This window comes from Bubalus bubalis, chromosome 1 (genome assembly GCF_019923935.1).
Source record: "Bubalus bubalis isolate 160015118507 breed Murrah chromosome 1, NDDB_SH_1, whole genome shotgun sequence".
Classification (NCBI taxonomy): Eukaryota; Metazoa; Chordata; class Mammalia; order Artiodactyla; family Bovidae; genus Bubalus; species Bubalus bubalis.
This window is the reverse complement of record NC_059157.1, coordinates 116,265,797-116,293,636: the sequence shown is the minus strand read 5'-3', so window position 1 is coordinate 116,293,636 and position 27,840 is coordinate 116,265,797. Positions and strand designations below refer to the sequence as shown.

General features: G+C 39.9%; 1 protein-coding gene across 1 annotated transcript; it reads left to right on the top strand.

The window, feature by feature from the left end:
- The first annotated feature begins 450 nt into the window (after window positions 1–450).
- DYNLT2B (dynein light chain Tctex-type 2B) lies at window positions 451–27,036 on the top strand. Its single transcript, XM_006054240.4, has 5 exons — window positions 451–719; window positions 3,472–3,605; window positions 8,894–8,963; window positions 17,416–17,479; window positions 26,887–27,036. Exons 1-5 carry the CDS (start codon window positions 595–597, stop codon window positions 26,932–26,934), a joined length of 441 nt encoding a protein of 146 aa, XP_006054302.4. The 5' UTR covers window positions 451–594; the 3' UTR covers window positions 26,935–27,036.
- The last annotated feature ends 804 nt before the right edge of the window (window positions 27,037–27,840 follow it).

Genomic DNA, 27,840 nt, shown 5'->3' with positions numbered 1-27,840 from the left:
CATCTAGTAAGATCCTGATTTTTGTAAAAACAATTTAAGAACGTGCATCAGATGGTTACCTATATTCCTCAAGGAAAAAAAAAATCCCTGTAACTTTTTATAGCTGACCTGTTATTTATTATTACTTTCTAACTCGGAAAGGCCTAGGAGGCGAAAGATTTTTTCACATGCAAAAAGTCAGGAATGCATTAGATCTGTCACTGAAACCGCTAACCCTGCCCTGTTTCAGCTCGGTTTCCCTTGCCGCATACTACCTGTGTATCCCTGGGCCTCTACGGGCCTCAGGCTCTGTGTCACTTCCTAAGATTGCGACGCCTCTGGAAGTGTTTTGTAAATCGGACAAAAAGAGCCCAGTCTTCGCCAAAGTTAGGCGCACGGTACCCCTACACACTTCTGGTCCAGCATCCGATGCGCAGGCGCAAGGGGGAGGGCGGCGAGAGCACGCTAAGAAGGGCGGGTCCCACAGTGCAGAGCGCGGGTCCGCTGCACGCAGGGTCAAAGGCGGCGCTGTCGCCCTGGAGACGGTTTACCAGCTGCCCGCGGCCACCGGCTCAGGTTTTTTTGCGGAAAACGCGGGGCCAAGAAGCTGAGGCCATGTCGGTTGCCGCCTCCTTCCCTAAGCGCGCGTCCTTTGCTGCAGCTGACGGCTTGCCTGAGACTGAGAACAACGCTGGGGAGTTGGAGAATACCTATATTCTGCGGCCTATTTTCCAGCAAAGGCGGGTAGAAGACGGGTTGTGGCGGAGGCGACCCTCGAGACTCCTGCCGGCCCCAGGCAGAGCTCGCCTAATAGCTAGGGTGTCTGGAAGGAGCGCGGCGCCGGGGTGGGGGGAAGGGGGGACGGGGCGAAGCGGACTATGGAGGATGGGGCGGGGCTAGAGGCTGAGGGGCGGGCAGGGGAGGAGCCCGGGTCATGGCGGAGGAACTTGAGAGGGAGGAAGAGGCGTGACCAGGGAAGGAAGGACTGGGCGGGAGAGGATGCGGTGCTGTTCCGCTTGGCCTTCCAGCTGCAGGGAACAGCAGAGGACCGGACCAGCGATTGCAGGGTTAGAGCGCTCGGAGGTAGTCCCTTAGAGTAGCGCAGTAGGGGTAGTTGACTCTCGGAGTTTCAGAAAGTGGACACAGAGGAATTGGGATGGTTAGATGGCAGAAAACAAACGGCTTGCTTTGAATGCCATTCAGTTTTGAGGGTTCATGTGTGCCTAAGTGTGCCCAGAATGCGCTTACTCCTCTGCACGAGACCTGTTTTTGTTCATATTATAGTCTTACCCAAGTAGTATCCAGAGGCTTTTGGCCTGCCACCCTGATACCTTCCCAGAATTAAGGCACTAAGTCTTGTGTAGAGGAGGGTCATGGTTGTAGGATCCATCAATAACTTCATTTTCCCAAGATAAAAAATTAAGACTTTCCCAAGCCCCTCCTCTGTTACTTGAAATTACATTCCCAAATCAAATGCTTGGTGAATACTAGAAGCCAGGAACCTTAGTTATAATGTGATAAAAAGATTTAATGTAGCAATTTTCTGGTGGGTAGCGCGTGTGTATAGTCACCTCAGTCGTGTCCGAGTCTATGCAACCCTATGGACTGTAGCGTGCCAGGCTCCTCTGTCCATGGGATTCTCCAGGCAAGAATATATGAATGGGTTGCCGTGCCCTCCCCCAGGGGATCTTCCCAGCCCAGGGATCCAACACAAGTCTTTTATGTATCCTGCGCTGGCAGGTGGATTCTTCACCACAAGGGCACCTGGCAAGTCCCTGGTGGCTTAGAAGGGACATTAAAAAAATATGCTGTTATCTTGGTTAAACATTCTAAATACATAGAATGCCCTTCACCTGTGTTTCTGTTGTAATACAGAGCAAGATTAACAGCAAGTATATATTATGTAGAAATAACACTATGAGATTATTTGTGACTTGCTGAATGTCTTTGACATTTCCTGAGAGTGGAAAGGACTTAAAGGAAAAGCCAGATATAGTATGCTTGTTGATAGGAAAACCACATTTTGAACAGATCAAATCCTGTAAATTTATCCATTATTTAAAATTTGCCTGTGAGAATAAGCAGCCAAGAGACCAAAGAAAATAAAAAGTAGTAAGGGGCTACTAGTACTACCAAATATTAAGCTGCATTATAAGCTCAAAACTTAAAACATTCTGGTAACTTGGCACATGATAAACAAATCAACTGAGATACTATATAGCCCAGAAAAGGAACTTAGTGTTGTAATATGTAATAAATGCAACTAAAATGCTAATAGTATTGTTAGGGTGGCTAAATTAGGGGATATTTTTTTCTCTGTCTTCATTTATCAGTAATTGATTTTTTCAAAAAATATTTGTCTGCTGGATGCTGTTCTAGAAGTGGGATATAACAATGAACAAAACATAAAAAATTCTGCCCTATGGAGCTTGTGTTGTAGTTAGGTCAGACCACAAACAAGATAATTACATAAGTGAACCATACAGTGTATCAGATAGTAATAAGTACTTGGAAGGGAGATAGATAAAGTGATATAGTAGGAAGGTGGTTTGAAGTTTTATAAAGGGTGGCTAGGGAAAGAGACTTTTGAATAAAGACTTGAAAGAAGTGAAGGAGCTAGATATGCATATAAAGAGAGGAACTGAACCTCTTACAGAGATTAACATCAAGTGCAGAAGCACTGAAGTTTGCATGTCTGGTGTGGTCCAAGAACATACGGAAGGCTGGTGTGGCCTGAGTGGAGAGAATTAGCGGCAAAGTAGTAGAAAACAAGGTCAGAGAGTTTACTAGGGTAGATCAAATGAGACCTTGCAAGTCACAGAATGTTGCTTTTACTCTGAGTGAGGAAAAAAATATTTGGGTATTTTAAACAGAGGAGTGTCATGATCTGACACATATTTTAATAGCACCAGTCTAGTTACTATGTTGAGAACAGGTTTTGGGGGCAAAGGCAGACAGAGACTTGTGAGGAGGTCATGATAATCAGGAAAGAAGCAGTGGTAGCTTGGAGCAGGGTGGTGGTAGTTGACTGGTGAGTGATTGAATTTTAGGTTATTTTGAAGGTAGAATTGGTAAGATTTGCTCATGAATGGGATGAGGGCTCTGAGAAAGGCAACCACACTGACTCCGGGGTGTTTGGCTTGAGCAACTGGAAGAATGGAGTTACCATTGACTGAGATAACCTAGTTTTGGTGAGAAATGATTGGAAGCTCAGTATCGGGTGTACTAAATCTGAGTTGCCTCCTAGTCATCTGGATGGAGTACTGGTGGGAATATGTGGTCTGAAGTTTAGGGGAATGGTCCAGGCTGGAGATATGTTTGCGATATGACTTGTTTTCTTAACTTGTTTTTATTACTTTTATAATAAAAATATGAAAAAGAAGGATCAAATGATTGTAATGACAAAAACTGCAGGAAGTTGAGCTCTGAAGTTCAACTTTAAGTTTAGGATTTTGGAGTTACCAATTAGATGTTTTGAACTGATTCTTTTAGGTTCAGACCCTCTGTGGTTAAAGACTGTATCCATGCTGTACTCAAGGAGGAACTGGCCAATGCTGAATACTCTCCAGAAGAAATGCCTCAGCTCACAAAACATTTATCAGAAAATATTAAAGATAAATTAAAAGGTAATAGTGATGATAATTGGAAATGACTTGTTCCCTTCAAAATACAGTTTTACCAATTTATCTCCTTTATTTTTAAACAAGGGACATACCTTAGCTGTGGATTCTGTTAAACACAAATTTTTCTTCGGTGTTGGTCTTCTCAGTTATTTGGTAACTTTCACTCATGCAGGTTTTTGCATATGGTGGGAAAGAGCAAAGGTGTGAAATACCTAGTTGTACTGAACGACTATCCAAGATATCCCAGTATGCAGAAAGATCAGAAAGTACAGGGGCTCCTTTTCTCCTTTCCTCCATAACTTCTGATCTGCTGAGATATCAAGTCCTCAGCTTCTTATCATATCCTCCCAGATGGACCTCAGTCCATCTCTCTGGCCAAATGCTTAGCCACTTGCCCTACTCAGCTCCCCACTCCTGCCTCACTCTACACCTGCAGGGCTGATCTCATGCTTTTCCTCCTTGTTCTTTGTCTGTCTATCTCTCTTACTCTCTTTTGTTAATAATGTCATGCCATATAAAAAGTCCTTTCTGTCTACCCTTTAAAAACTATTTATTTTGGCTGCACCTCATGGCTTGTGGAATCTTAGTTCCCCAGCTGGGGATTGAACGCAGGCCATGTCAGTGAAAGCCTGGAATCATAACAGGCCACCAGGAAATTCCCTACCTACCCTTTTTAAAAAATTCTTTTGGAGGAAAGAATGTCTTTGTAATCGTAGTACATTTTCATTGTAATAAACCTGGAAAATATACCTAATGTGTTTTTTAAAGTTATATAAAACCCTGTTAACCATGAGTTTCCATTTAATACTTTGATATATTTTCTTATTTTTAATAACATATCTTAATTTTTACAAATATAAAAAAATACAAAGAAGAAAATTGCAATTCTATTCTATTGCAATTCTATTCTATTGTAACTGTTAGTATATTAACATTGTTTTCAGATTTTTAATGAAATTCTGTTAAAATTATTGTAAAAAGTACATGCTTGTTATTAAAAAGTTAAAGTGTAAAAAGATAATTAAAATTAGAATAATCACTTCAAATGCCTACACCCTGAAGAATGATTAGTATTTCATAAATATCATACTGGAGCTCTTTTCTATGTATGCATGCATGCGTGCTTAGTTGCTTCAGTTGTGTTTGACTCTTTGCGACCCCATGAACTATAGCCTGCCAGGCATCTCTGTCCATGAGATTCCCCAGGCAGGAATACTGGAGTAGGTTGTCATTTCCTCCTCCACGATATCTTCCTGACCCAGCTGATCTCCTGCATTGCAGGCATATTCTTTACCCACTGAGCCACCTCGGAAGCCCCTTTTCTATGTATATGTATGGATAAATACTTTAAAAACAATGATATAGTATAGGCTATTTCCCATAGCATTGTAGCATTTATTCTATATTTAAATAATCCCTTCACCATTCTATTTCCATTTCTGATTTCTTTTTTCTGGTTCATTTCTTACCTAATAAGATTTTGTTGTAAGGTTTTTCAGGAAAGGCTCAGAAATGCTTTATTCCCTAGATTCTTTCACGTTTGAGAATGTCTTTAAACCAAAATATATTTTGGATGAATATAATATTTTGAGTGTGTGGATCACAATAAACTGTGGAAAATTCTTCAAGAGATGGGAATACCAGACCACCTGATCTGCCTCTTGAGAAATCTATATGCAGGTCAGGAAGCAACAGTTAGAACAGGACATGGAACAATAGACTGGTTCCAAATAGGAAAAGGAGTACGTCAACGCTGTATATTGTCACACTGCTTATTTAACTTCTATGCAGAGTACATCATGAGAAATGCTGGGGTGGAAGAAGCACAAGCTGGAATCAAGATTGCCGGGAGAAATATCAGTAACCTCAGATATGCAGATGACACCACCCTTATGGCAGAAAGTGAAGAGGAACTCAAAAGCCTCTTGATGAAAGTGAAAGTGGAGAGTGAAAAAGTTGGCTTAAAGCTCAACATTCAGAAAACAAAGATCATGGCATCCGGTCCCATCACTTCATGGGAAATAGATAGGGAAAGAGTGGAAACAGTGTCAGACTTTATTTTTTTGGGCTCCGAAATCACTGCAGATGGTGGCTACAGCCATGAAGTTAAAAGACGCTTACTTCTTGGAAGGAAAGTTATGTCCAACCTAGATAGCATATTCAAAAGCAGAGACGTTACTTTGCCAACAAAGGTCTGTCTAGTTAAGGCTATGGTTTTTCCAGTAGTCATGTATGGATGTGAGAGTTGGACTGTGAAGAAGGCTGAGCGCCGAAGAATTGATGCTTTTGAACTGTGGTGTTGGAGAAGACTCTTGAGAGTCCCTTGGACTGCAAGGAGATCCAACCAGTCCATTCTGAAGGAGATCAGCCCTGGGATTTCTTTGGAAGGAATGATGCTAAAGCTGAAACTCCAGTACTTTGGCTACCTCATGTGAAGAGTTGACTCATTGGAAAAGACTCTGATGCTGGGAGGGATTGGAGGTAGGAGGAGAAGGGGACAACGGAGGATAAGATGGCTGGATGGCATCACTGACTCGATGGACGTGAGTTTCAGTGAACTCCGGGAGTTGGTGATGGACAGGGAGGCCTGGTGTGCTGAGATTCATGGGGTCGCAAAGAGTTGGACACGACTGAGCAACTGAACTGAACTGAATATTTTGAGTTAATTTTTTTGAGAATCTTATATATAATCGCTTCACTGTCTTCTTGCATTAAATGTTATCATGGAGAAATCTGAGGCCAGTCTGATGTTCTCTGCAGAAAGACTCCTGTCCTTAACCTTGATGCTCAATAGCTTTTCTAGAGTATAGTTTGATATTGAGCATTTTATGTCTGTTAATCTGTGGATTTTATTCTTTCCATATTGGAGAAATTTTCTTGTATCTTTTTTTTTCTTGTACATTTCCAGCTTCATTTGTTAGATTATCTTCTTCAGGACACCAGATATCGATGTGTTGAATCACCTCTGTCTACCACATTTATTATCTTTGCTGTAATTTCTTCCTTTTTTTTGACATATACTTCTGATTAAGTCAGTAATTCAATTTTCATTTGTGTCTGTCCTGTCTCTTGCCATTTGTAAGTGATTAGTTCTGCACTGATAGATATGGGTATTCAGTTTATTTCCTAGGCCTATAGTCTCCCTTTTCATCTTTCTGTTGTTTTGTAATCTGATTGAGTTCTTATTTTATTGAATTTGTAAGCTTATATTATGAATCAGCTGTGAGGAATTTCTCTTTGTTCCTTGATTTATGTTATCTCCTGGGTTGAGTTTTTTGGTCTTTTAAACAGTAAATTTCTTTTCTTGCTAGTTCTTTGGCTTGTTTTGCTGTTTTCCTTTTCCTTATTACCATTCAGCTTCTTTTCATTTTTGCTCTGATGTGGTATTGATGATTTTTTTTTTTTTTTTCACTTTTTAGCTTTTTTTTTTTTGCCCTCCTTCCACTGTATCTAAGACTATATTATTTTTCCATCAGAACTATGTTTTAAGCTCTGGGCATTTAATATTCTAGCCACATTTATAAAGCATGGGTATGAGAAAAGGAGGAAGAGGAATGGATAGAGAAGGAGGAAGCTCAGCTGAGCTGTGTGCAGTGTTTTTAAAAAATAACTTGGGCTCTGTCTCCTTCTGCTGCTACTGCTGCTAAGTCGCTTCAGTCGTGTCCGATTCTGTGTGACCCCATAGACGGTAGCCCACCAGGCTTCTCCATCCCTGGGATTCTCCAGGCAAGAACACTGGAGTGGGTTGCCATTTCCTTCTCCAATGAATGAAAGAGAAAAGTGAAAGTGAAGTCGCTCAGTTGTGTCCAACTCTTAGCGACCCCATGGACTACCGCCTACCAGGCTCCTCTGTCCATGGATTTTCCAGGCAAGAGTACTGGAGTGGGGTGCCATTGCCTTCTCCGATGAAAGTGAAAAGGGAAAGTGAAGTCGCTCAGTTGTGCCCAACTCTTAGCGAACCCATAGGCTGCAGCCCACCAGGCTCCTCCATCCATGGGATTTTCCAGGCAAGAGCACTGGAGTCGGGTGCCATTGCCTTCTCCGATGAAAGTGAAAAGGGAAAGTGAAGTCGCTCAGTCGTGCCCGACTCTTAGCGAACCCATAGACTGCAGCCCACCAGGCTCCTCCGTCCATGGGATTTTCCAGGCAAGAGTACTGGAGTGGGGTGCCATTGCCTTCTCCTTCTGAGACTTTGTTAAGTATCCTGAATTCAAGTTCATGTCCCTCAATGGAAGGGTACCTGTAAATGTTCAGATTATTTGCCTAATTTACCATATGATCCTGGAGCTTTTACTTTCATAAAAAAAGAATTGGCTCTGTCTCAATTTTGCCTATTTAACTTTTCCTTTTTTAAAAAATTTTACTGTTTCCATTTTTCTTTGGTCAGAAAAGAGGGAAGATAAAGATGCCCATTCAGTTTTCTGTCCCCAAAATTTGGTGTTGGAGAGAATTTTCAGGATTTTGCTGTTTTAGCAGTATAGTTTTGGGGGAGGTAGCCGAGTTGTCCTTGGCCGTTCCATGTAATCCAGAATCTTTTGGTTTCTTTTCTATCTTACTGAAGCGCTTGTAGTTTTCTAAAGATCCCATGCACTATGTCTTTGCATGTGCTGTGCCCCTCCATAGAATGGAGAGACATTGTTCGTTTGATAAAATCTCACTCATCTTTCAGGACCCAGCTCACTTATCGCATCCTCCAAGAAGTCTTTTCTGGTCATTCCTTCCCCATTGCCCAGTCAAAGGGAGGAGCCCCCCAGCCCTGTGCTCCTAATGTACCTTGTACATGCCACTCTTTGAATTACTTCTCTATGGCATTTTCATTTTATTTTCTGTGTTTGCCTTTCCAACTACTATGAGTTCTTTAAGGCAAGAAGGATGTCTTATTTATTTCTATGTCTCCAGGGCCTAGCTCAATACCCGACTTAGAGCAAGAGAGAAAGGAAGGAAGCAAAGACCTATTGAGAGACCGCTGTGGAAGAGAAATGGGTAGAGACAGGGGGAAACTTATCTCTTCTAACCTCACAACACTTCCAGGAGGAAGGTAGTGATACTCCCATTTAACAGTTGAGGGAGACTTAAACAGAAAAGTTAAATAACTTGTCTAAAGTTACACACTTATTAAGTTTACTGTTAGAATTTGTCCTCAAATCTCTCTTGACTCCCAGACTTACAATCATACTCACTAAGTGTATAGACCAAATGCTTGTGTTCGTTATCAGGAAAATTTCTCTTCATTAAGTAATTTTGCCATGTATTTGCTTCTATATAACTTTCTTTTTTGTTTTTCTTTCCAGAAATGGGATTTGACCGATATAAAATGGTGGTACAAGTAGTGATTGGAGAACAAAGAGGAGAAGGTGTATTGTGAGTAGCTGGTTTTTCCTTTTGTTTTTATTTTTATAAATTTCTTATTGGGTATTCATCCTCTTGACAATTCAGTAAGATCCTGTCTTTGCAAGAATGTGAGGAAAGGACAGTGTAATAAAATGCATGTGTGAACTGAAGAGATCCTGGTACTGAGCAGTGAGGTTGACAGTCTGGGTAAGTTCCATGGGGTAACTCACTTTTCATAGTATCTGTAGGCTAATAAACCTTTGAGAGTTTATGTATATATGCTCCTAAGATAGTGTTGGATTATGTATATATGTTGCCTGGTCTTACCATTCTCTTAATTTCTTTAAAATTGTCTGAGGGACAATTTTCATAGCTATTGCTATTGGCCTGGGCTTCTGTTTCTTAAAGTTCACTCTGTTTTGTTTTGTTTTTTTCCAGTCCCAATGTCAGTTACCCAACTTGTTTCTCTTATGTTTTTCTGATTATTCTCTCCTTCACTGATTCCTCTTTCCTGGCTACACCCCCAGCTGTGAACTTTCTTCAAGGCTCAGGTTTTATTCCACTGCTCTTCTCTGTCTATTTTCAATGAGGTCATTCATTTTCATGATATTAAACTGTCATTCCCATACTGACAAGTTCAGAATCTGTACTTCTTGTTTTTTCCTGTGCCCAAGTATTAATCTCCTATTTTCCTTTATAAACAGTGCCTAGTCTAGTATTTTGTAAGACAGTATGAAAATATTTGCTGGATGAATTAAAAAAAAAAAACCCTGTAGATACTATCACTGAGAATTTTCACTGTAGATTGTTAGATTGGGAAAGGACTACAGATTTTTTCCAGTGTCTATTCCCCTTATTTTATGATGACACTTACAAGGTTCAGCATGATTTGCCCCAAATTATGTATCTGGCTGGTGTCAGGGTCACTGTACTCTTTACCGTGGTGTCCTCTTCCATTTGGTCAAAAAGCTTCAGGAGATTTCTTCACCACAGAGAAACTAGGAAATGCTTTATTATTCTGTCACCTCAGATTGCGATGGCACCCTACTCCAGTACGCTTGCCTGGAAAATCCCATGGATGGAGGAGCCTGGTAGGCTTCAGTCCATGAGGTCTCAAAGAGTCGGACATGACTGAGCGACTTCACTTTCACTTTTCACTTTCATGCATTGGAGAAAGAAATGGCAGCCCAATCCAGCGTTCTTGCCTGGAGAATCCCAGGGACGGCGGAGCCCGGTGGGTTGCCATCTGTGGGGTCGCACAGAGTCGGACACGACTGAAGCGACTTAGCAGCAGGAGCAGCACCTCAGATTCAGTGTGTTCAAATAGAGTTCCATATTTCTCTTTCCCTCCTCTTCCAAAATCAGTCAGACATTTTCAGTTCTCTGTCTCCCGCAGTATTACCCAGGTCCCCCTGCTTAAAGTGTGGCGTCCTCTTTTATGTAGCCCTGACTACCTCACTGCACACACTATAACCTGGATGTCAGGGTTGCTTAGCTTCCCCTTATCAGCACTTCCAGACTCTGATCTCTCTCCTTTGCAATTCACACACAAGACTAGTGTCCCTGAAGTATGCCCTTACTTTTCTTAAACTCTGTAGAGTTTATTTCAAACCTTGTAAAGTATAAACGCCTCAAACTTGTCCTGACTGACTGTTAAATGTGATCAGGCCAAACTCTAAAGCATGGCATATAAGGCCTCCCTTCAGATCAGATCAGATCAGTCGCTCAGTTATGTCCGACTCTTTGCGACCCCATGAATCGAAGCACACCATGCCTCCCTGTCCATCACCAACTCCCAGAGTTCACTCAGACTCACGTCCATCGAGTCATTGATGCCATCTAGCCATCTCATCCTCTGTCGTCCCCTTCTCCTCCTGCCCCCAATCCCTCCCAGCATCAGAGTCTTTTCCAATGAGTCACCTCTTCCCATGAGGTGGCCAAAGTACTGGAGTTTCAGCTTTAGCATCATTCCTTCCAAAGAAATCCCAGGGCTGATCTCCTTCAGAATGGACTGGTTGGATCTCCTTGCAGTCCAAGAGACTCTCAAGAGTCTTCTCCAACACCACAGTTCAAAAGCATCAATTCTTCGGCGCTCAGCCTTCTTCACAGTCCAACTCTCACATCCATACATGACCACAGGAAAAACCATGGCCTTGACTAGACAGACCTTTGTAGGCAAAGTAATGTCTCTGCTTTTGAATATGCTATCTAGGTTGGACATAACTTTCCTTGCAAGAAGTAAGCGTCTTTTAATTTCATGGCTGCAATCACCATCTGCAGTGATTTCGGAGCCCAGAAAAATAAAGTCTGACACTGTTTCCACTGTTTCCCCATCTATTTCCCATGAAGTGGTGGGACCGGATGCCATGATCTTTGTTTTCTGAATGTTGAGCTTTAAGCCAACTTTTTCACTCTCCACTTTCACTTTCATCAAGAGGCTTTTGAGTTCCTCTTCACTTTCTGCCATAAGGGTGGTGTCATCTGCATATCTGAGGTTATTGATATTTCTCCCGGCAATCTTGATTCCAGCTTGTGTTTCTTCCAGTCCAGCGTTTCTCATTTGCCACAATCAATGAACCATTATTTATGCATTATTATTAAAGTGCATATATTATTCCAGTTTCTTTAGTTTTTACCTAATGTCATTTTTCCAGTCTAGGATCCTATCTAGGGTACCATATTACATGTCTCTTGTTAGTCTTCTCTTGGCTATGACAGTTTCTCAGATATTCTTTGGTTTTGATGACCTTTGACAGTTTTGAGAGGTATGGGTAAGTATTTTGTAGAATGTCCCTCAAATGGGATTTGTTTGCTGATAATAAGCCTGGATTTATAAATTTTGGGGAGGAAGATCACAGAGGTAAAGTGCTGTTCTCATTGTATTATTTCAGGGTACATGTTGTTAGCATTACATGTTACTATTGATATTAACTTCGATACCTATCTGAGTAGTATTTGTCAGATTGTCCACTGTAAAGTTACTCTTTCTTTCCTTTCCCATACTGTACTCTTTACAAAGAAATCACTACGTGCCACCCGCACTTTAGGAGCAAGCAGTTATACTCCACCTCCTTGAAAACAGAGTGTCTATACAAATGATTTGGAATTTTTCAGCATAGAAGATTTGTTTCTTCTTTCCCATTTATTTGTTTATTCATTCATTTATTTCAGTTTGGACTATGCAAATTTATAATTTGGATTATAATCCAGTTCTACTTTATTTATTTCATTGCTCAAATTGTTCCAGCTTTGGCCATTGGGAATTCTTTTGGTTGACTCCTGGGTCCCTTTTACATACCCTGCCATTGTGGGGTTTTTGAGCACATCCTTATTTACTGGCACTATAAGATATCTTATCTTATCCATTCCCTGCCCCAGCCCTAGAATCAGCCACTTCTCCAAGGAGCCTTGATTCATTTTATTGGATAATGGCATTAGATACCAAGATCTGGGTGCTATATATGGCTATTATCCTTTAAAATATTGCCTGTGCTTCCTTACTGTCTGCTGTCCTTTATGGACTCCAGTTACAAATATTTAGATCTTTTTATAGTAATAGACATATCTCTTGGAGAAGGCAATGGCACCCCACTCCAGTACTCTTGCCTGGAAAATCCCATGGATGGAGGAGCTTGGTAGGCTGCAGTTCCTGGGGTCTCTAAGAGTCGGACATGGCTGAGCGACTTCACTTTCACTTTTCACTTTCATGCATGGGAGAAGGAAATGGCAACCCATTCCAGTGTTCTTGCCTGGAGAATCCCAGGGATGGAGCCTGGTGGGCTGCCATCTCTGGGGTCGCACAGAGTCGGACACAACTGAAGTGACTTAGCAGTAGCAGACATATCTCTTATGATGCTATTGTCTGATTTTTTTGTTCTCTGTACTTAAGTTTGAGTATTTTTCTATTGACTTGTCCCTCAGTTCACTAATCCTCTTTTCTATTCTGTCTAATCTGATATTAATAAACCCACCAGCTGAACTCCTAACTTGTTGTTATATTTTACAAGTCTAGGATTTCCATTTAAAATCTTTTTTCATAGATTCTAATTGTCTAGTGAAATTATTTTTTAATCTATGTTCTCCATCCTCCCTCTCTCCTCTCTTTTTACATTTTGGTCTTAGCAGTGCTTACCCTTGTCTCTGAATTGTGTGTTAGCCTGTTTTCTTTGACTATTTTTTTGTCTTATTAATCTTTCATATGGCTCTGTCTCTTGGCATGCCTTCTTTGAGTCCTGGATATTGTGTTAAAAATTGTAAAACTTGCAGATAATATTATTTTCCTCCAGAAAAGGTTTACCATTCCTTTGTTATTCAGGTAGAATATGGTCTACTTACCTGAATCCAATAAGATACTGAGCTGAGTTGAGGTTGGGTTGTTGCTGTTTTGATAAGGCTTTCTCCATCTTTACCTCACCCTTCTTTGTTGAATGTAGCCCTCCAGATCTTTCAACCAAGAACCTGGAGTGTTCACTGGAACTTGATCTACTGACTTTTAGTCCTTTTCTTCTGAGTGTTAAACTCCGCTTCATTCCAAAGGCTTTTTTTGTAACGAATTAGTTTCCTAGAAAAGCAAAAATATGTTCTTTTACGGTTCTGGAGATCCTACATTCAGAATGGGTTTTGTTGAGCTAAAATCAAGGTGTTGGCAGGGCTGTATTCCTCTTGGAGGCTCTGGGGGAGGGTTCACTCCCTTGCCTATTCCATCTTCTAGAGGCCACCTGCATTCCTCAGCTCAAAACCCTTCCTCCATCTTCAATGCCAGTAGCATTGTGTCTTCAAATGTCTCTCTGACCCTGACCCTCCTGCCTCCCTCTTTCTTTTATAAGGACTCATGATTACATGGAACCCACCTGGATAATCTCCCCATATTAATATCATTAGTTATACATCTGTAAAGCCATTTTTGCCATGTAATATCACATTCACAGGTTCTGGGGCTTAGGACATAGACATATTTGGCCATTATTTTGCCTACCATGTTTAGCTTTTTAGGTTCCTGCATGCACAGTTTCAGAATTTAACACATGTCTTGAGGGGGAACCTACCATGTCACAGGCTCAGTTCTACTCTCTCCTGTTTCACAGGGATCTTGGCCCCTTCACGTCTCCAGTTTTATGCCACCCCCAACTCCCCAGCCCTGCAAGACTGCCAGCAGTCCTGCTGATTTTTTTTTTCCCTCAGTAATTGGTCCTTTTCCTGGACAAAGCCCAGGCTCTCAGCCTCTGGCTCTGTGCTTAGAGTTGGTAAGTGCCCCAGGGAGAACTTTGCTTCAGAGTTTCAGCTTACTTCATGTGGTTCACCTTTCTCTGGAATTTTGGCTCTCCTAGTCTTTATTTCCTTCAGCAGCTCTCTGATTCATTTTATTTATTTTTTCTAATTGACTTGGTGGGAGCATTTGGGCACCTACAAACTGTTCCATCATATTTCTTCTAAGTCTTTTGACATAATTTTATAAATATATATATACATAAATATATAAAAATGTGTATATGTATATATATTTAAATGAATATAACATTCTTTTTTATATAGCCAAGGGTTTTGAAATGATTTAAGTATCCCAGGTTTATCTTGTACATTTTCAGCCACAGTCTAGAACTGGCCATTTTTCCAAGGAGCTCTGATTCCTTTTTTTGGGAAACTGTGTAAAGAGACTGCAATTCGAAAGTAAAATTGTGTTTTGTGCATCTGTGTATCATTTACACCTAGCACTTTGCTTATATATAATACTCAACAAATACTGGTTAAATACATTTTTATATTCATTCTTACACTTGGTTCTATTCAGCTTAAGTACTGCTTCCTTCATGAAATCTTCTTCGGCTTTTTGTCCTCTCTAAATTCTCTAAAATTCTTCAGCACTTCTACAGATTTAATTCAACTATTGTGCAACTTGGACTTGGAGGCTTGGCATAGATAGACAATATAATCCCTTTTAATCCTAAATAACCTATAACAGCACCAACAATACATTGTCTTATTCTTTTGATGAGTATTATTTTTTTTCACCAAATTAAGTTGAGAATTGTTTAAGGACAAAGCCAGGTTTTACTGATTCTGGACATATGATACTTGCTAAATAAATACTTGTTGATTGATCTGTTAAGTATATTAATTTGATCCATCCTGTTACAATTTGGAAATAGGTAGAACTTTTTGGATTTAAGAATGTGTGAAATATTAGTCTGGGGGGAGCTATTCTATGTAAAAGTCAGGGGAAAAAGGCTTTTAAAATTGAACGAATATAGTATGGTATATGTGTATCTTTCTCTACAGACTTGAAGCTGAACTGCTGCTGCTGCTAAGTCACTTCAGTCGTGTACTGCCTAGGTTCAAAGCCAACCTTTGTCACTTACTATATATTATAAATGACTTTAGACAAATTTATTAATTTCTCAGTTTCCCTATTTATTAAATGGGTATATTAATAGTACCTATCTCATAGGGTTAAGTAAGTTAATAAAGCACTTAGACCAATGAGGCACAAAGTAGTGTTCAATAAATGTTAATGATGAATCATATACATACATTGAAAAAAAAAGAACATTTAAAATTACTTTTTAAAACTTATTATATTCTGAATATCTTTTCATGTTCTTAAAAGATTTTATTTTTTAATCTTTAATGGCTGCACAGAATTTCATTCTAAGAAATACCATAATTTCATTTAGTAATCTAAAACTTCTTCATATTTGTTAACATTTTCAAATAGACTTTTATTTTGACTGACATTTGTTCTTATCCATTAACTGGGGAGAGGAGAATGGCTAATTTTAGAATTTAGAGGCAGCATAGCATCCTGTAGAGATAATACTGGATAGAATTAGTTAGAAGATTGAATTCTAGTTTAGAATTGTCCCTTTCTTCTCTAGGATCCTATGCACTGATCAGTTCAGTCACAACTCTTTGCAACCCCATGGACTGCAGCACGATAGGCCTCCCTGTCCATCACCAACTCCCGGAGTTTACTCAAACTCATGCCCATTGAGTCGGTAATGCCATCCAACCATCTCATCCTCTGTCCTCCCCTTCTCCTCCCGCCTTCAGTCTTTGCCAGCATCAAGGTCTTTTCAAATGAGTCAGTTCTTCACATCAGGGGGCCAAAGTATTGGAGTTTCAGCTTCAGCATCAGTCTTTCCAATGAATAATCAGGACTGATTTCCTTTAGGATGGACTGGTTGATATCCTTGAAGTCCAAGGGACTGTCAAGAGTCTTCTCCAACACCACAGTTCAAAAGCATCAATTCTTCAGCACTCAGCTTTCTTTATAGTCCAACTCTCACATCCATACATGACCACTGGAAAAACCATGGCCTTGACTAGATGGACCTTTGTTGGCAAAGTAATGTCTCTGCTTTTTAATATGCTATCTAGATGGTCATAGCTTTTCTTCCAGGGAGCAAGCATCTTTTAATTTCATGGCTGCAGTCACCATCTGCAGTGATTTTGGAGCCCCCCAAAATAAAGTCAGCCACTGTTTGCACTGTTTCCCCATCCACTTGCCAGGAAGTGATGGGACCGGATGCCATGATCTTAGTTTTCTGGATGTTGAGCTTTAAGCCAAGTTTTCACTCTCCTCTTTCACTTTCATCAAGAGGCTCTTTAGTTCTTTTTCACTTTCTGCCATAAGGGTGGTGTCATCTGCATATCTGAGGTTATTGATATTTCCCCTGGCAATCTTGATTCCAGCTTGTGCTTCTTCCAGCCCAGCATTTCTCATGATGTACTCTGCGTATAAGTTAAATAAACAGGGTGACAATATACAGCCTTGATGAACTCCTTTTCCTATTTGTGAACCAGTCTGTTGTTCCATGTCCAGTTCTAACTGTTGCTTCCTGACCTGCATACAGGTTTCTTAAGAGGCAGGTCAGGTGGTCTGGTATTCCCATCTCTTTCAGAATTTTCCACAGTTTATTGTGATCCACACAGTCAAAGGCTTTGGCATAGTCAATAAAGCAGAAATGGATGTTGTTCTGAAACTCTCTTGCTTTTTTGATCATCCAGTGGATGTTGGCAATTTGATCTCTGGTTCCTAGAACAGATTGGACTAAATAATTTGTTTGGTCCTTTCCAGACCTTCCTTCTCATATTATTGTGCAGGAATTGAGCCCATTTTATTAGCCATAAGTCTTAGGTGTTATTTCCTCTAAAAGTCTGACCTGAAATAATCTTTAACAGAGCTTTCCACCTTGACTGCCATAGACTTCAAGAGCCACTGAGCAGCCAGTCAGAGTCTGAGGCTACTAGACCCCTGGGCCTGTTACCTCCAGCTTCAAGCCGCCTCATCTGACTCCAGTCCCCTCTAGTGTACCCAGGATCTTTTGCTATACAAATATGATTTTCTATATGTCATCTCATTCTGTGAAAAGATTTGGAAGCACTGATATGTAAGAATGTATCATGGGAAACTTGTTTATGGCAGATATATGTGGTTCAGGTCCTTGTTATATTGTTGATAATTCTCTACTCTTTGACTTTTTAGCATGGCTGCTCGCTGTTTCTGGGATGCTGACACTGACAACTGTACTCATGATGTTTTCATGAATGTGAGTCTATTGGAAACCTTTTTTGCCTATCTTAAGGACACTTGGGCATTCTAGATCAAATCCCTTAATATTTGTTAAGATATGGCGACACTTTATTTAATTTATTTTGGCCTCGCAGCATGTGGGATTTTAGTTCCCCAACCAGGGATTAAACCCATGCCTCCTGCATTGGCAGTGTGGAGTCTTAATAACCAAACTGCCAGAGAAGTTCCTGAGGCCACTTTAGTTTTAGACATTTGTCTGACACTACTTCTAGATAAGATGATTTTACTGTCCATTTGTGTTATTAAAGCAGAAGCCTAGTGTGCTGCTTATGGATAAGGACACTTTTATATCTACTGATGATGTAACTCTTCACAAATTTGAATGTAGAAATAGCATACTACTTATTTGGTGCTAACAGACAGCAGTTTGTTAAGCTGCAAAGAAATTTGGGTGGCAGGGATTCCATGAGCAAAGGTGATTTTTCTTTCAGTAATAAAATTAATTACTTTCTCTTAAAGCTATTTAGTAAAACTAAGCAAAAGTATAGAGGAATTTTTATCAAGAAGTTTCATTTAAACATTGGGACATTATTGACATGAACGTTTCATGTATTTTAAACATATGTTGTTATTTTATGCTTATTTCCAGTAAGGATCCTGTCTTCTATTCAAATGCCCTCAGGTTGTGAGTTAGTAGAGTCAGACTTAAAGTATAGTAGAGTAGAATAGAACTAGATTGAGTGAATTGGGAGAGGTCCCATTTCTAGTGCTGTAACTTTCTAATTGAATGACTTTAGGTAAGTCATTGAGCTTTTCTCTGATTGTATCAGTAATATTAGAAAGCTATATTAGATATTCCTAAAGACTGGCTATGGGTGACTAAGAATAATTTGAGGAACTTGTTTAAAATATAGGTGCCTGGGCTCTGCTCAATAAATTCTGATCAAATAAGCCAGGGGTTGAATCAGGGAATCTGATTCTTTAAAAAAGTTCTCCACATGATTATCTTACTTCCAGGTATAGAAGCTGCTGGTGCAGATGATCCTAAGGTACCTTTTAGCTCTAAAATTCTATGGTCCTACCAAAGTTTTATTTTATGCTCAACTAACCTGAAGATCACAGGATGGACAGTGGGAAAGGGTTAGTCACTCAGTTGTGTCCGACTCATACCGACTGTAGCCCTCCAGGCTTCTCGTCCATGGAATTCTCCAGGCAAGAATACTGGAGTGGGTATCCATTTCCTTCTACAGGGGCTCTTCCTGACCCAGGGATTGAACCCTGGAACCCAGGTCTCCCGCATTGCAGGTAGATTCTTTACCGTCAGAGCCACCAGGGCAGTGGGAAGTACTATGCAAATCTTCAAATATCAGCTCTCTGGGAGAAGGGTCAAACTCAGGTGGTGGTTTTCCCTGCTCTTTGAAAACTGCATATTTCCCTGAGTCCTTATATGATACAATTCATTCATTCAACAAATAATCCTGAGCTCCTATTATGTGCCTTATATTTTAATGTTTTGATTTTGTTATAATCTGTTATTACATTTAGAAAGTAGAGAAGAAAGTAGGGTATAACCCATAGCTCAGTTCCTTTATTGCTAGGAATAAAATGGTGCACTAGGATGACCCAGAGGGATGGTATGGGGAGGGAGGAGGGAGGAGGGATCAGGATGGGGAACACGTGTATATCTGTGGTGGATCATGTTGATATATGGCAAAACCAATACAATATTGTAAAGTTAAAAAATAAACACACACACACACACACACACAAAGACAGTCATGATTTCAGCTGGTCAAGAGCTTATAAACCCATGGAGACTAGACAATACTCATATTAACCAATATGCAATTTAAAATTTTACTTATTAATTATTACTTAGTAAAGATGATCAGGATCTGGATTTAGAATATAGGATTAATGGGGTAAGTGTCTAAAAGTCATTTTTGAGAGCCTGGTCTAGGTTGCTGACTTAGTCTACTATATCTTTAGTTCAGTTTATTGAGTGTTTATTTAGGCTTCATTTTTCAGTGCTTAAAGTATTTTGTTTATTTGGGAGAAGATCCCAGGAAGGGCCAGTAGGAGTTCAGGAAATGAGAGAGGGGAGAGAAAAGCATATTATTGAACTGATTACTGTGGATAGCCAGGGCTCAATTCCTGTGAAGAACTCTGGGTGGCACTGGAAGAACAGTGCCAATCAAAGGTGGGGTCTTTAAGACCAATGCCAGTCTACAAATTGTTTGGTATATGTCTTCAAAAAGATAAGTACATAAATTATGTGTAAGGGTTTAGAAACTCTCATGGAATTTGACAGAGTAATTTTATGTTCATTGAGTCTAATTAATAAGAAGTTTAGGTTGTATTTGTATGTTTCTTTTTTCATTTCATTTTCTTAGTTAATAACTTTTATTTTATTTTATGAAAGTATCATTCATAAGGGATTGGAAATTAAAACAAACAAAAAATAGGTGCTCCTCACCACAGACAGTACTATTTTATTTTATTTTAGTGATACATATTTTATTGAAGTATGGTTGACTTACAATGTTTCAGATGCACAGCAAGGTGATTCAGTTATACATATACACATACATTATTTTTTAAATTATTTGACATTATAGGTTATTACAAGATATTGACTATAGTTCCCTGTGCTATACAGTAAACCTCTGTTGCTTGTTGCATATCTATTTATTTAAATTAGGAATCTGGCATTCTATTCATACTAAGTCAAACAAGTGGAATCAAAATGTCATAAATTTTTTAGTTAGGCAAAAATTCATAAGTTTTCTAAAATACGTATATTATACATATTATTTGTATGTAAGTGTACAAAAGCTTTTCTACTATGCTTGAGAAAGAACATCAAAAGAAAAAAGGAAATGGAGTAATTGGTAAACATAAACTAAATGAAACAGGAGCGCTGAATATGAAATAGAAAAAGTGAAACAAACTAGAAAGAAATAAAGATAATCATATAGTCCAATTGTTTTTAAACATGAATGCTCATTAGAAACATATTTGGAGCTCTGGAGAAAGAAAAAGCAATACCCAGGCATTTGTATTTTTTAAAAATTTCCAAGATATTTCTGATATGCATCTGGATTTTAAAAAGTGATTACAGGATATAGATTGCTATTATTTTCCTATTGACCAATCATGATACAGTGGTATTAAGTGAATAATAGTTACATAAACACAATAGTAAAAGATGTTTATCAGTTTTTACAGTCAGTAGCCAGACAAAAAATAAAAGCCAACCATAATGGCAACATGATTAACCTAATAATATAAAATAATTACATACAATTTGGGGAGGTCAAGCAAAGTGATGTGGTAAGTAGAAGTACATCATCCATGCACATGTTTTCATCTGCCAAGCAGGTCTGTGTCTTTTGGTTAGTGCATTTAATCCTATTACCATTTTCTTAATTGTTTTAGGTTTCTTTTCTTTTTTTTTTAGAAATTTATTTATTTTTATTTTTTTAATATAAATTTATTTATTTTAATTGGAGGCTAATTACAATATTGTATTGGTTTTGCCATACATCAACATGAATCTGCCACGGGTGTACATGTGTTCCCCATCCTGAACCCCCCTCCATCTCCCTCCCCATACCATCCCTCTGGGTCATCCCAGTGCACCAGCCCCAAGCATCCTGTATCCTGCATCGAACCTGGACTGGCAATTCATTTCATATATGATATCATACATGTTTCAATGCCATTCTCGCAAATCATCCCACCCTCTCCCTCTCCCACAGAGTCCAACAGACTGGAGCCTATTATACAGAGTGAAGTAAGCCAGAAAGAAAAACACCAATACAGTAATTTAGAAAGATAGTAACGATAACCCTGTATGTGAGACAGCAAAAGAGACACAGATGTATAGGTTTATTTTCTGTAGGTCTTTGCCTTCTCTGTGTTTCCTGCCTAGAGAAGTTCCTTTAGCGTTTGTTGTAAAGCCGGTTTGGTGGTGCTGAATTCTCTTAACTTTTGCTGGAAAGCTTTTGGTTTCTCCATCAAATCTGGATGAGAGGCTTGCTGGGTAGAGGCTTCTTGGTTGTAGGTTCTTCCCTTTCATCACTTTAAATATATCGTGCCATTCCCTTCTGGCTTGTAGAGTTTTTGCTGAGAAATCAGCTGATAGCCTAATGAGAGTTCCCTTGTATGTTATTTGTCCTTTTTCCTTTGTTGCTTTTTTTATTTTATCTTTAATTTTTGTCAGTTTGATTACTATGTGTCTTGGTGTGTTCCTCCTTGGGTTTATCCTGCCTGGGACTCTGTGCTTTCTGGATCTGGTTGACTATTTCCTTTCCCATGTTATGGAAGTTTCCAGCTATTATCTCTTTGAATGTTTTCTCAGGGCCTTTTTCTCTCTCTCTTCTCCTTCTGGGACCCCTATAACGTGAATGTTGGTGAGTTTACTTTTGTCCCAGAGGCCTCTTAGACTCTCTTCATTTCTTTTCATTCTTTTCTCTATATTTTGTTCTGTGGCAGTGATTTGCACCCAGTCATTTATTTATTCTTGTGCTTCAGTTATTCTGCTGGTGATTCCTTCTAGTATATTATTCATCTCTGTTTGTTCTTTAGTTCTTCTAGGTCTTTGGTAAACATTTCTTGCATTTTCTCCATTGTTTTCCTGAGATTCTGGATCATCTTGACTATCATTATTCTGAATTCTTTTTCTGGAATGTTGCCTGTGTCCACTTCATTTAGTTGTTTTTCTGGGTTTTGATCTTGTCCCTTCATCTGGGACAAAACTTTCCGCTTTTTCATCCTGATTAACTTTATGTAATGTGGTTTTGTTTTAACTGCTGTGGGTCTGTGGTTCTTCCTGCTTCTTCTGTCTGCCCTCTGATGGAGGAGGCAAAGAGGTTTGTGTAAGCTTCCTGATGGGAGGGGCTGGCAGTGTGAAAAACTGGGTCTTGCTCTGGTGAGACAGAGCCTTGCTTTAATCCAATTATCTGCTGATGGGTGAGATTGCCCTCCCACCCTAGTAGTTGTTTGGCCTGAGGCAACCCAGCCCTGGGGTCTGTGGGCTCTATGGTAGGGTTAATGGCGAACTCCAAGAGGGTTTATGCCAAGGGGGACCTTCCTGGCCTGCTGCTTTCAGTGCCCCATCCCTGTGGTGAGCTTCTTCCAACCCATGCCTCCACAGGAGACCCTCCAACACTAGCAGTCTCCTATGGGGTCACTGCTCCTTTCCTCTGGGTCTTGGTACATACAAGATCTTGTTTGTGCCTTCCAAGACTGGTGTCTCTGTTTCCCCCAGTCCTGTGGAAGTCCTATAATAAGATGCCACTGGCCTTGAGGTCAAATTCCCTGGGGATTCCTAGTTCCTTTGTCTGATCTGAAAGCTGGTAAGCCTGACGTGGGGTTCAGAACCTTGACAACAATATGGGAACTTTTTTGGTATTATTATTCTCCAGTTTGTGAGTCACCTACCTGGTGAGTATGGTATTTGATTTTATAATGATTGTGCCCTTCCTACCATCTAGCTGAGGTAGAAATTGCTAGGCAGTGAGTGTAGGACTCTGAGACCTCAGTCTTGTTTTCATAAACATCTGGCTCCATTAGCCTAAAGTTATACCCTTTCTCCCAATTCCTGGAATGTGTGCTTGGTGTGACAAATCGTCAGCACTCAGATCCAGGGAAGGGAAGTAACTAACTTCTGTTCCATATGCCTGAGGAAAAAACAACTGATGATCATTAATCTTAAGCCCATACATCAAAGTCAGTTCAGTTGCTCAGTTGCTCAGTCTGACTCTTTGCAACTCCATGGACTGCAGCATGCCAGGCCCCCCTGTCCATCACCAACTCCCAGAGTTTACTCAAATTCACATCCATCGAGTTGGTGATGCCATCCAGCCATCTCATCCTCTGTCGTCCTCTTCTCCTCCTGCCTTCAATCTTTCCCAACATCAGGGTCTTTTCAAATGAGTCAGCTGTTCGCATGAGGTGGCCAAAGTATTGGAGTTTCAGCTTCAGCATCAGTCCTTCCAATGAATATTCAGGACTGATTTCCTTTAGGATGGACTGGTTGGATCTCCTTGCAGGCCAAGGGACCCTCAAGAGTCTTCTCCAACTCCACAGTTGAAAAGCATCAATTCTAAGGCACTCAGCTTTCTTCACAGTCCAACTCTCACATCCATACATGACTACTGGAAAACCATAGCTTTGACTAGATGGACCTTTGTTGGCAAAGCAATATCTCTGCTTTTTAATATGCTGTCTAGGATGGTCATAGCTTTTCTTCCAAGGAGCAAGCATCTTTTAATTTCATGGCTGCAGTCACCATCTGCAGTGATTTTGGAGCCAGTCAAAATAAAGTCTCTCACTGTTTCCATTGTTTCCCCATATATTTGCTGTGAAGTGATGGGACCAGATGCCATGATCTTAGTTTTCTGAATATTGAGTTTTAAGCCAACGTTTTCACTTTCCTCTTTCACTTTCATCAAGAGGCTCTTTAGTTTTTCTTCACTTTCTGCCATGAGGGTGGTTTCATCTGCATATCTGAGGTTATTGATATTTCTCCCAGCAGTCTTGATCCCAGCTTGTGCTTCATTCAGTCCAGCATTTCCCATGATGTAACTTGCATAGAAGTTAAATAAGCAGGGTGATAATATACAGCCTTGATGTACTCCTTTCCCAGTTTGGAACCAGTCTGTTGTTCTATGTCCAGTTCTAACTGTTGCTTCTTGACCTGCATACAGATTTCTCAGGAAGCAGGTAACGTGGTCTGGTATTCCCATCTCTTTAAGAATTTTCCACAGTTTGTTGTGATCCATATAGTCAAAGGCTTTGGTTTAATCAATAAAGCAGAAATAGATGTTTTTCTGGAATTCTCTTGCTTTTCCTATAATCCAGTGGATATTGGCGATTTGATATCTGGTTCCTCTGCCTTTTCTAAATCCAGCTTGAATATCTGGAAGTTCATGGTTCACGAACTATTGAAGCCTGGCCTGGAGAATTTTGAGCATTACTTTGCTAGCGTGTGAGATGAGTGCAATTGTGTGGTAGTTTGAATATTCTTTGGCATTGCTTTTCTCTGCTATTGGAATGAAAACTGACCTTTTCCAGTCCCGTGGCCGCTGCTGAGTTTTCCAAAATCGCTGGTATATTGAGTGCAGCACTTTAACAGCATCATCTTTTAGGATTTGAAATAACTCAACTGGAATTCTATCACCTCCACTAGCTTTTTTTGTTGTGAAACACAACTGATGATTATTAATCTTAAATCCATACATCTGGTCCATTGTAAAATGGCCAGGTGGCATGAAAAAGGGTGGTAAATTAATCCAAGGATCAAGAGAAGCCATAAAGATGTTAAGCTAAGCATCTTGATCTTTAAACTGATTAGTTAAAAATGATGTATTTTAAGGACAGGAGCTAACCAAAAATGTACAGATTAAGGATATAAATACTGCTGTTAGTCCCACCTTTGGGTGACTCTCTACCCCCTTCTCAGTGTTTATGCTGAGAGCTTTGTACTTTCCTTCTCTTTAATAAATCCTGTTTGCTTGCTACCCTAAGTGTTTGTGTGTTCGTGAAGTTCATTCTTCGGCTCCAGAAACAAGAACTTGGATTCCCATTTCATCTCTACAGCTTCTTCTTTGTTTTTGATGTGGGTTACCTTTTTTTCAGTGGGTTCCAATGTCCTCCTGTCTATGGTTATTCAGCAGTTAGGTGCCAGATAGCATTATTTTAGAACACAATAATCCCACCCAAGAAGCCAGGGAACTGGGTTAACTGAAGAATTTGCTTTTGGTTAATAATCACGTACTTGAACTCATATTTTCTTGCATCATTGTCAGGCTGGAGGTGAGGTTGATGGATGGGTTAGGATGTACTAAGGCATTCAGAAAACTAAGATCATGGCATCTGGTCCCATCACTTCATGGAAAATAGATGGGGAAACAGTGTCAGACTTTATTTTTGGGGAGCTCCAAAATCATTGCAGGTGGTGATTGCAGCCATGAGATTAAAAGATGCTTACTCTTTGGAAGAAAAGTTATGACCAACCTAGATAGCATATTAAAAAGCAGAGACATTACTTTGCCAACAAAGGTCCATTTAGTCAAGGCTATGGTTTTTCCAGTGGTCATGTATGGATGTGAGAGTTGGACTGTGAAGAAAGCTGAGTGCCTTAGAATTGATGCTTTTCAACTGTGGAGTTGGAGAAGACTCTTGAGGGTCCCTTGGACTGCAAGGAGATCCAACCAGTCCATTTTAAAGGAGATCAGTCCTGGGTGTTCATTGGAAGGACTAACGCTGAAGCTGAAACTCCAATACTTTGGCCACCTCATGTGAAGAGTTGACTCATTGGAAAAGACCCTGAAGCTGGGAGGGATTGGGGGCAGGAGGAGAAGGGGACGACAGAGGATGAGATGTCTGGATGGCATCACCGATTTGATGGACATGAGTTTGAGTAGACTCAGGGAGTTGGTGATGGACAGGAAGGCCTGGAGTGCTGCAATTCATGGGGTCGCAAAGAGTCGGACACGACTGAGCGACTGAACTGAGTTGAGGCATGTTGCTGCTGCTGCTGCTGCTAAGTCACTTCAGTCGTGTCCGACTCTGTGTGACCCCATGGACTGCAGCCTACCAGGCTTCTCCGTCCATGGGATTCTCCAGGCAAGAACACTGGAGTGAGTTGCCATTTCCTTCTCCAATGCATGAAAGTAGAAAGTGAAAGTGAAGTCGCTCAGTCATGTCCGACTCCTAGCGACCCCATGAACTGCAGCATATCAGGCTCCTCCATCCATGCGATTTTCCAGGCAACAGTACTGGAGTGGTGTGCCATTGCCTTCTCCCTGAGGCATGTTGAACACCTCTAATAAGTACCTAAAACATGTTTTAACAAATATATAGGATATGGAGCACATTTTCAGATTCTGAGTTAAAAGGTGGACAATTATATTTTATCAGTTAAGGACAAACAACTGGACATCATTTGTCCTTATCCAGAATTTATGACAAGGTGCTGTATTTTCATTATCTGTGATACTGTAATATGCTTGGATTTGGTAATGCATATACTTTAAGAAACTCAAAGCATTTTAATTGTATTATTTCTTTGATAAATCAGGAAAAATGGGAATACTTATTTTAAGAATAAACATTACGTAAAGTACATTAGCTTGCATTATGTTTCTTCATTCAGAAAATCTATTATTATTTTTTTTTCATTCAGAAAATCTATTATTTAACCATCCTACCCTTTTAGTTAGCAACTTTGTAGCTATCCTGAGGCAAGAAAATCTCTAGCTATACTCTGGAAAATCTGTTTCTTGAAGAAAGAAAGTCGTCATGATTGAGAACTGGTAAAGATCTGAGATGATGTTAATTTCACATCTGTGCTGTCCTTTGGTACTAACTGAAATACTAACAATGGATTCATCTTTGCTTTCTTTTTTTTTTTAGGACAGTTTATTCTGTGTTGTAGCGGCATTTGGCTGTTTCTACTATTGAATCTTGAAAGCTGGAAAAAGATATGACTATGAAGAAATATGAACTTTTTTACATTGTTAAATAAATATCTTGACAAAATAAAGTGAACAGTTTGGCAACTGAGTCTGTTAAGTTTTAGGTGTTATTTTAATGTTTCAAATTCATTATAACATGTTACTACATTTAGAAGGTATAGAAAAAAGTAGGGACAATCCATAATGCAGTTGTTCAAACATAACCAGTGTTTTTTTATTTACAGGGTTAAAACATATATACATTTTTAAACCTGATTTTTCACTTATAATGTTGTGTACAATTTTTATATCATTTTATTTGATTGCAATTTTCATCAGCCTACATGAGTGAGTGAGTGGAGTCGCTCAGTCGTGTCGGACTCTTTGCAACTCCGTGGACTGTAGCCTACCAGGCTTCTCCGTCCATGGGATTCTCCAGGCAAGAATACTGGAGTGGGTTACCATTTCCTTCTCCAGGGGATCTTCCCGACCCAGGGATCGAACCCAGGTCTCTCACATTGGAGGCAGACACTTTAACCTCTGAGCCACCAGGGAAGACTACATTAATAGCTGCAGTTCCATTAGGTTATACACCATTGGTTATTTTTGCCATGTCGTTATTGTGGGATTGGTTATTTATAATTTTTCACTATAACTAACTCTGAGATCAGCTTGCTTGTAAGTTTTTTTCCTGCATTTTAAATTATTGCCTTTATCTTTCACCTAGTATTTTTACTCAGCTCTTGCCACTCTACACTTTACACACCTTGTTAGTTTAAACCTGTATTTGTTTTATCCAGGGTTTGCCCAGTGTCACGATTGAAGAGTTTCTAGGCTGTATTTGAAATTAGCTTCCCTTAAGACTCCCAGAGGTTATGATGGTACTATCCCAACTTCCACTGTCTTTGTAGTA